The following is a 10,000-nucleotide window of genomic DNA, read 5'->3' as shown; positions in this document are numbered from 1 at the left end:
CCTTTCCATAATTTTAACTTCTGTTTTAAATCACTAGGAAGAGGCATTTTTGCCTAATATGCCAGGGTCAATTTAAGTAATAATAAGTACAATCAGATGCAGTAAGAAGTTTTCTATTTAACTTACATGTCATCAGTATGCTTTATGGAATCAGCTTTTGCTACAGATGTAGCAGCTGCATATTTTAATGTCACTTTTTAATACAAACTTCCTCTACAGTATGAGAGAATTATTTTCTCTTTCAGAGAGCCAAAATGCAAGTTTCTAGTGGTTTAGTAAATAGAACTACTCTCCAACATACAGAAACGTAAGTTTTGTTAACACCTAATTCAAGACTTCACATAAAAAACAAACTCCCCCCTATTGTTTTCCTCCTCCTTTTTAAATAATCACAAGGAAAAAAACACATAAGAAAGCAAAACTTCTATTTTTTCATCACTAAGATAACCTGAATGCTATCACCATATTTTTACTTTTGGAAGTACTATTTGTATTTTGTATCAATAAAATGCTAGTAATGATATACTAACAAAATAAAACTGCTTTGAAGAAATAACATTATACATAGTCAACTGAAACAGCTTCTAAGCAATAAATTCCCATAAAACATTTAAAAAGATTATCTTGGTAGCATTGACTTAATGAATACTCAAAATGCAAGCTCAAATCTACCCTGTAAAGCAATCACGGTTTTTTAGCAACTATTTTGACCTTAGTGACAGAAACAATTAATTCTACAAACTTAATATAAAAATAAAATTCTACATCTAATGCAGAATAATCTGTCAATGTATTTAATCAAGCATATGCTTTTTCCATGGATTATACATTCTAGTATCTAACACTGATTTTAACATACAAGGAAACAAATGAAAGTGAACAGCTCAGAAGTGCCCGAATGTACAGATACAACAGAGAATGCTCACCGTAAGCCAAAAAAAGCACAAGAAACAAGTCTGGGCAGATTACAGTTTGCACCATATTTTTAAAATAAAACTCTACCTTCACTTTAGCAATATTTATAAATTTATAAATACCAACAGCAAGACAAGAAGTTGCTTACATCCTAGTCATACATCTTCAAAGCCGACCTGATGACTTGTGACAGCACCCAATCCATTTATCACCAGGTATATATTACAATGTATTATAGAATACTGTCATTCTCTCTTGATACATGGAGGAGGACTTCAATCCCCGATTTAAGTCAAACTTCTCATTTCTGTATAAAAACCACAACAACATAGTTCATCAAGCAAATAACAAGTGTCCAAACTCCACATAATTGCTTACAAGAATATAGAAGTCTGGTTTATCTTATTTACTTTCTATAAATCCATACATCTATAACTTAAAAAAAATAACTTAGCCTAGTTGGTCTTCTATATAGCCTAAAATTTCTCTTGTTTAACTTTCCCCAGTATATATTCATGCCACAGTAAAAACTTATTTCGTGATTTTACTTGGCTGATAAACCTATTCTTAAGCATTAGCATCCCTTTACGTAGCCGCCCAGTTGAAGGAAATTATTAAAACCAGCAATCATTTACTTGCTTCCTTTAGAAAAAGCTATAAAAACTTGATTTGTCTATTTGAAGACTACCAATAAAATGACTCAGAGAAGCCAAATCCAGAATGTTAAACCATGAGATGAGTACATCTTGCACATACTTAAACAATAAAAAATTCTTAAGAATAATAATTACTGGTGCAATAGGGTTCCCTCTGTTTTTCTACGTGTCAAAGTTTTCTAGACAAGTCACATATTAAAAATATCATTTTAGAGAGTTACTACAGTGACAATAATAAAAGCAGCCATCATTTTCCTCTTAATTCATATTTCAAAAGGTATCTGGTCAAAAACAGGGGGAAAAAACAAGAAACAGAAAAAGGAGGAAGAAAAGCAAAAGTAGCACAAAGCTATGCCCGTTATCTGAAGGACATCCTACTCTATGTTTACTAGTGTTTATGTTTCACATCAACATATTTTATAGAAGGATTTATATGCCTAACTCAAGTTGTATTTAAATCCTATGGTGCAGACCCTACCATAAAATGCCTCTTGAGTCCTATTAACTGTACCCATGGTTTTACTTTGCCTGTCTGCTTATTTAAGATCTAATCACAGTTTTGAAGAAAAGATTGTCACTTCTAAGCCTGTCCCCTCAGAACCTGTCTGTTATTAGTACTCAGCTGGATATTTTCATCTTCAGTTGTAATTCTCTGTGGTCTTTGCAAATGCTATCTACTGGAATCTCTGGCTGTATGGACAAATTGGCTACACATGCCTAGGACTGCTACTTTGAGAAACATGTAAGTGGCACATTATTCTGTTAGTATTTTTGTGTTTTAAAGTATTTCACTTAAATTTAGTTTTCTGAACATACTGGCCAATTTGATACACTCCTTCTGAACAAAGATTTTAAAATTCTTTTATAATCTGAACACCTGAATAAAGATGATGACATGATTTTCAATGAAAACAAATTAATTTTTTTTATCTATTTGTATGCATGCAATTTTCTATGAAAAGAGTATAAAAACACAAGGTATATATATACACATAAAAGTATATCTGGAGAGAGGTAGAAACCTGCTAAGAACATAATGAAGACACTGAAACCTGTATTTCTTCAGACTGTCATACTGCTCAACTGTTAAAACAGAATACACTTGAATTTGAAGCAAGGCACAGAGTTAAGCCTTAAGAACTTATATTTCAATCTACATCCATTTCCTTCTTCCACATTTTCTGTCACTATTTAAAATATTTTACTATAAATGTAGCTAGTGTGCACTGCTTAATTCAGCACCAAGAATGATTCAATTTTAAGACCTATTATGACCTGTTATTTCAGAGGCCCGTACACATGCAGTGTATCTATCATGTTAAAACATGTTTCTATAAAACAGCATTTTTATAATATTTTTTGTAACAGAAGACAACTTTCCTTCTATTAATGCAATACCTGATGTTGTAACGAAAAACCTCAGCATTTAAAATTAAGGGTTTGAACTCCAAAGGTGCTGAGTGGGCTCAGCAAATGAAAGAATGAGGGAGCAAAGACTTTCAGGAGTTTGAAGCAGGTACTGGGCACTGTGCAGAATCAGACCCCAACTGTTTACCAAACAGTTTGGGCTTCACTGCATTAGTACAGTCTGTGTTCCCTGATGGAGAGGCAACTCCTCAGGTAGACAAAGTAGGAGCTCTGTTTGTTCAGGTTTTAAAAGGAAATCTTACAGTGACAAAAATTAATGGATTGCATCTTGTAATTAGGTGGTGTCAGTAGCCAACGGACGGCTGAATTTTACAATTTTAAACGTAACAGCAGTTCTCCATTAACTTGTTGGGAACACAAACAGACAAACTTAAAAATATATGTTTTCAGAGTGAGAACGGAAACAGACCTACAGAAAAGCTGTTTCTCTCTTTTCCCGTATTTTCAAAATTACACATCCATGTTACACTCACACCCATGCAAGCACACACAGACAGGAACACTGTCTTTTTTATTTCAGTGCTTTTGAATTAACCAGCATTTTTTAATTACACCTACGACAGCAAAGTGCCTTTACTGAGAAAAGTCACTCTGGTCCCTTCACTAGGGTCCCTTCACTGCCCAGCTCCGACTTTGGCACAATTCATTGCAATCGAAGCGAAGTCTCAAGTAATGTGGCCCTCTGGTGGAAAACCCCGCACCATGTCCTGCGCGCCCGAATCGCACAGTAAACTAACAGCTCCTGAAAACATGCACTGCAAGGCTTCGGCACAACTTTTATAAATACGCTGCGGGATTTTAATCACCAGGCAATCGTGGTGGCATGCAGCCATATCAGCAAGATGCTGCTGCCACAAGAACGGGATCCTTGCATTTCAGCATTATCGTGCACTAAAACAACAACAAATAATGCCCCGTGCTCTTCACTTCCACGATACTCCACATTCAGCACACACCGAGGGTCTCCGAAAAGGTGCCCCTCTGAAAACAGCCCTTTATTTGTTTAAAAACAAACAGGAAACAAAACAAACTTACCTGCTGTTGTTGCAGATGCAGCAGTTCTACTGTGCTTACTTCAGTGCTCGTGTCACCACTTGATCTTCCATCTCTGCTGCCAGCATCTAATTGGCTGCTTAGAGTGCTCATTCCATTTTGATTCATTGAACTGTTGCTTATTGTCTCTGTCGCAGATTCCTGCATCATGACTTAATACCTAAAAGTGATTAAGAAGTATCAATTAACACACGCGTTACACCTTCACACTTCCATTATCAAGATGTCCCTCTCTGCCAATTACACAGACAGCATCTTTAGAAGAAGAAAAAAGCCTCGCAGAGCCGTTTACCAAGAAATGCAATGCAAACTCTGCTTTCATACAGCTGCTAATCACTGGAATTATGATTTCTATAAGCAAGCTTTGTGTGCTTACATTTAATGGCCAAAATAACACACCATGCACGCAGCATGGTCAATAGCATTTATGAACAACTACGTTTTAAAGTCTACCTATAAAACCAGTTTAAGTGAAAGCACGATTTCACACACTGCTCTATATTTCCTATTATCTAGCTTTGACAACCATGGATGACTATACAGCCTTATTTAAAATATTCACTATCTTGATTCTGTCAGAATTTTACAGCATATCTTATGCAAGGCTGTTGTTTAATGATGCACAGCTAATCATACAAAATTAAAATTTTGTAAGGGTGTTACAAATCATATGGTATCAACCAATGATAAATAGTATAATGGGCTTCTCCTTTTTTGTGACTAAATAAAATTTTGCCTCCGAGGCATTTTAAGAAAAAGCTCCTGCTGCAAACACGTCAGATATTGCCTATTTTTTTAATCAAACGGCTGATATTCATTTATTTTTCTGACATTTAAAACATTTAATACTGTCCTTCCTGGGAAGTAATTAAGCTTATGCATGAGCAGCAATCAAACTGTTCACTTGAAGATGACTTAAAACTCAATTTTAACATAGGCAAATAAATGAAAGATATAAAATTAATTTTCCAGGCATGTATTAGATATGAAAGCTGGAAATAAAATCTATCAAGAATATCACTAATGATTGTGCTAAAAACAGCATAAATTATGCATATTACCTTCTCTACAGTAATAAATGTTTTATCATTTTCACTGCATAAATATACTGTACTTTCAGGATAGCAATGAGATGTCCTGCCAAGATCAGTTGAAATCTTTGCAGTAAATAAAGAACCAACGTGCCCTTACAAACCAGAATTTCAAGGCGCATTTTGTATCTGTAATATGGAAAGGTCAGCGTCTCTTCTCAGAGCCACCAAAGTCCTCTCCTGCTCTTGCAGGGTCAGAATGGAGCTCCTTTCCTTCATCCTCACTCCCGACCTACTGACAAGAATCCTCACAACAACCTGGCTGAACTGTGATTTTAAAAAACACCTCTGAAGGGAGAGGGATGAATAAGCAAACTCGGAAAAGGAAACAAAGCTTGCTGTTTAGCCTAATTATTTAACTTAGCTATTTGCTCCCTTGCAAAGTATGAGCAATTGCCCTTCCTTAAGAAAAAAAAAAAAAAAACACAGCAGGAAAAGGATCATTACAACTTCAACTATGTGCATGGGATATTAATTAAAATGCAGCATGAGTTACCACAAACAAGCTCCTACACGATAAAGTGAAAGTACACATTGTGTGAAAAAATTTTAAAATAGCAAAAGATGAGTTATTTAAGGATGATCTGGTCAGAAATAAACAGGATGCAAAAAACCTAAACACAAACACAGTTAAAATAAAGGAGGGCAGCTGTTATAGCCCAGTAAACAACAGCAGCACCAGATGTGTTTATGAAGAAACAGTCCTTCTGAAACACTTATGAACATCAGCGAAGAGAAATAATAGAAATGGAAAATGTGATACAAGCAGTGATGAATTTTACAAGGCAAAAACAAAGCTAATACTCTTTTCTGAGATTAGGCAGCTAATAAGTATTCAAATTAGGCATAAATTTTACATGTACAATGTTTAAAATATTCAGAGAAAAGGGTCTGATTGCCCTTAGTAGTTATATGAAAATTCTAATGCGGGTATGCCACAACTGTGGAAGCAGACAGCCCTTTCTGATTTTTACAATATTTACTTTCAATAAAAAGACATGTATATCAGAGTGGAAATTTATTTAAAACACTTCATCAGCTGTATCGTTACAAGGATTTGGAAATTTGGAAAATTCAAACGTTAATCCTCTTTTAGTCAAACAAAGATTTAACCAACAGACAGGTTCATCTTTTACAAATTCAAACGTTAGACAATAACACTGGTACATTTAGCCAGGCACATTAAAAGGGCAAAGGGGTGTAAATGTTAGATAATCAAAACATTACAAAACACCCAGAAAAGTAATAAATAAATACATCATCCCTCCTGTTTTTACATCTCTCTGACTGCTTCATTACAATTAGCAAAGAAGGGTTAAATGTCTTCCAGTTCATATTAACCAGAGGGTTTTATGTCTTGTGGATTTTGTATCCTTGCAAAGCCCCAGAGTGTAGTTCAGGCTCTACATTTAAAGTTAAAGTGCCTGTGAGCCAGCAGAATCGGCTTTAACGTAACATGACCAGTAACACTACTCTGGCAATAGAAAACAACAAATCCAATCCAACAGCTGGGTACAGACAGAATGAAACTACAGAGTAACAATACTAGAAAGGGCAATTTATTTCGAAGTGAAGTGGAAGAAATACTGAAGTATTTTTATGAAGAAAAAAGAGACCCTGTAATTTTATGTTAAAAATAAAGTGTGGGGGTTTTTTCTAGTTTTAAAATACTAATTTTAAAAACAACTCTAAAACTTTGGCTCAAGCAATGCACTGTGTTGGTCGTCCTCAGCCCCCTCCTCACTGTCGGCAGCTGAAAAAGGGCTGCTGGAGAAAGCAAGAGCATAGAATCTTTTTTGTTTTCCTTCTTTTCTCTTGCATATACACGTGAATCTACACACTTGTGTGTGTATGTACTATCAACTCTAAATCCTCACAAACTGAAGCACTGAAAACATCCAAACGAGGATCATTTCTGATGTCTATGTATGAGTAACTTGAGTTATTGACACAAAAATAATTTGAACCTGCAACATCTCACTAAGCAAACTAATGTACTTTTTTCTTGTTTTTACAACAGTAGTGCAGATTGTTACCAAAATAATCATAAATAAATACAAAGGAAATACATAGGTATCAGCCAGATACTAAGGCAGTAAGTTTGATAATTCAAATAGGACAAGAAAAAATACACAGGTCCCTGTTTACACACATTTATACACATTCATACTTTCTAATCCTTCTCTTTTCTCATGCTGTCACACTCGCTGTCAGTCATGAGCATGCCTACACAGGCACACACGCACACATGCACCCACATTCACAGACACATTCACCAGCACCTACTTCTGCTGTGATTCTCTAGCTCCTGGCGCCAAAGGTGAGATATAAGCTCTGCTACCCAGTATTTTAAACAAAGGTATGGGGGAAATATTTGGTGCTGTCTACGAGAGAGTGAAAGTGTAGATCATTTTAGTGCGTGGTTCCACTGCAGGTTGAATACCTAATCCTGCCACAGTAGCCAAGCTATCACCCACACCAAAAAAAGAAACACTCCACCTTGTTAAGTTAGAAGCTACAGTTTTACTTTTCTCCCTGCAGTGGACTGGACATTTCCTAGGTGCCCGTGCGCCCGCATGTGCACGCGTGTGTGTTTTAGGCCGGCAAGTCACTGTACAGATACTTATTCTCTACACCACTTCCCTTTTGAAACATTAAACTGACACTGGAACTGACTGCACAAGATTGCATTTTCTCTTCCTAAACAACTTGAATTGAAAGGTTACTTAGTGTAACAATATTTACTTGCAGAATTGTGTTGTTACCAAGGGTATAATGGATGGTGGCTATGCAGGTTTACGCAAGAATGAGTGAAGCATGAGGCATTAGCCATGTGTTTGACATGTTTCAAATTGCTATAATCCAGCATTAAACACACCCAGCAATTCATGCCATTTCTTGCAGCCATAATCTTGAATAAAACGTGCACAACCACTTATTATATAAATTAGTATATGACTCCCTGTTATAGTCACAACAGCGCTTTTGTGTTTATTTTGCATCAAGACGGGGTCTTTTATTTGTACAAATAGCAGGATAGCGCGCCGTGCCGCAATTAGACCTGCTCTGTTTATGATAGGGTGTGTGTCACGCCCGGCTCGCGGGGTCTGTCGTGCCCTGCCAGGCCCGGGCGGTGCGGACGGCCCCGTGCGGCGCCAAGGGCTTGGGCCCGGCCCGGCCCCGGGGGAGCTGCGGGAGCGGCGGCGCAGCGCCGGAGCGGCCGCCAGGGGGCGGCACGGCCCGCGCGGCCCGGCCTCGGCGTGCCCCGCACGTGCCGCTCACGCGAGGCCCGGCCCGCGGCCCGCCCGGCCCGCGCGTGGCCCGGGAGCGGCGCGCGCCGCCCGGCCCTCGGGGCCGCTGAGGCGGCGGCCGCGGTGCCAGCACCGGGAGCGGAGCGGCCGCAGGGCCAGCACCGGGAGCGGAGCGGCCGCAGGGCCAGCACCGGGAGCGGAGCGGCCGCAGGGCCAGCACCGGGCAGCGCCGGGAGCGGAGCGGCCGCGGTGCCAGCACCGGGCAGCGCCGGGAGCGGAGCGGCCGCAGGGCCAGCGCCGGGCAGCGCTGGGAGCGGAGCGGCCGCCCGCCCGGCTCCACAGGGAGGCCTGCAACATGGCTGCACCCCCGGGCCCGCTGCCCTGCCCTGGCGGTAGGGTGCCCACGCTGGTCCATCCACAGACGTGACACACCCGCAGCGCACAGTGCTTAATGCCACGAACTTGAGGTTCCCCAGTATGGCCACGCATTTGCCTCGCTTCCCTCCCTAAGACACAGACCGGTCTGCAGCCTTTTAAAACTGCACTGTGATGTAAAAGCAGAAGTGAGGAGCTAGGCTTAAATAATAGTAACTTTTGTGCTCTGCTGGAATTAATTCATCATTGACACAAGGCACAATGCATCTGAAATCTTGTGCTGGTGTACGCTAAAAGCCTTTAATACTTAAGATTGCTTAATAAATCAAAATGCCAAATATTAAGGACATCGCTGAATGTGTGAGAACAAAAAATTAGGAAAGCTAAGAGAACATTTGTAAGGGTGTTTGGTTTTGGTTGGTTTTCTTTTTTCTTTATCTACAACAGCTTTCAAAGCTTGAGTTAAGCAGAGACAAGTCACTGCATAATTTTTAAATATGTACGTAAGTTAATATGTTTAAAACACTAATTAGGTCAAACACCATTCAAGTAGTGTAAAATAAATTATCTGTATTAGTAGGTGTAAAATAAAGTATCTATATTAGTAGGTTTAATACACTACTATCTGCTGAAATAGGTTTTACCTGTAAAAATGTGAAATATGCCCAAACACCTTGTGCTGGAAGTTCTCTCAGAAAAGCAGACCTTCCAGTTATACGTTACAGGACATATCTTAGCGTAATGAGAAAGAATACATATCATCTACATCAGTGATAGAAATCAGCACCTATCACAAGAAAAAATATCATTTTCATGGTAAAAGAATCATCTATTCAAAGTGAGATAATCGTTTTACTATTTAGAATATTCTCACTACCGAAGATGGTAGCTGTGAGTATAGTAACAGTTCCAAAACGGATAAAATAGGCAGCAATGGGACAACAGTGTCTTGATCCCAACACAGAAAGCACTAATACTCTGAAAAATTCAAGCTGTAGTATAAAACTTTTAAGTGGACACTCATATGGTGGGCCTCTGAAGGCCTTTTTGAACACAGATTTGTAATAAAATTGATGATGGGAATTTTGCAAATTACCACAGATGAGATTTATTTACTTGAGACAAGAACCAGCAGTTCAGCATCCCCACACACATAGAGTTCCAGGTAAAGAAAACAGGCATCCTTCCTGCAGTGTTATCTTAACAGGTGCACTTGGCTGGCACGAGGAAG

At 38.9% G+C, this 10,000-nt stretch overlaps 1 protein-coding gene across 1 annotated transcript in view; it reads right to left on the bottom strand.

The window, feature by feature from the left end:
- Positions 1–10,000, bottom strand: part of FOXP2 (forkhead box P2) — a gene marked incomplete at its 3' end in the record, with an annotated part of 394,472 nt that overhangs the window by 182,123 nt on the left and 202,349 nt on the right. The window contains exon 8 of the mRNA XM_082280538.1: positions 4,035–4,212. Coding sequence (XP_082136664.1) covers positions 4,035–4,202 — 168 coding nt within the window. The 5' untranslated portion in view covers positions 4,203–4,212. The remainder of the gene's footprint in view (positions 1–4,034; positions 4,213–10,000) is intronic.

Source organism: Coloeus monedula (assembly GCF_965178545.1).
Source record: "Coloeus monedula genome assembly, chromosome: 4".
Lineage (NCBI taxonomy): Eukaryota > Metazoa > Chordata > Aves > Passeriformes > Corvidae > Coloeus > Coloeus monedula.
This window is presented reverse-complemented; position numbering and strand designations above follow the sequence as displayed.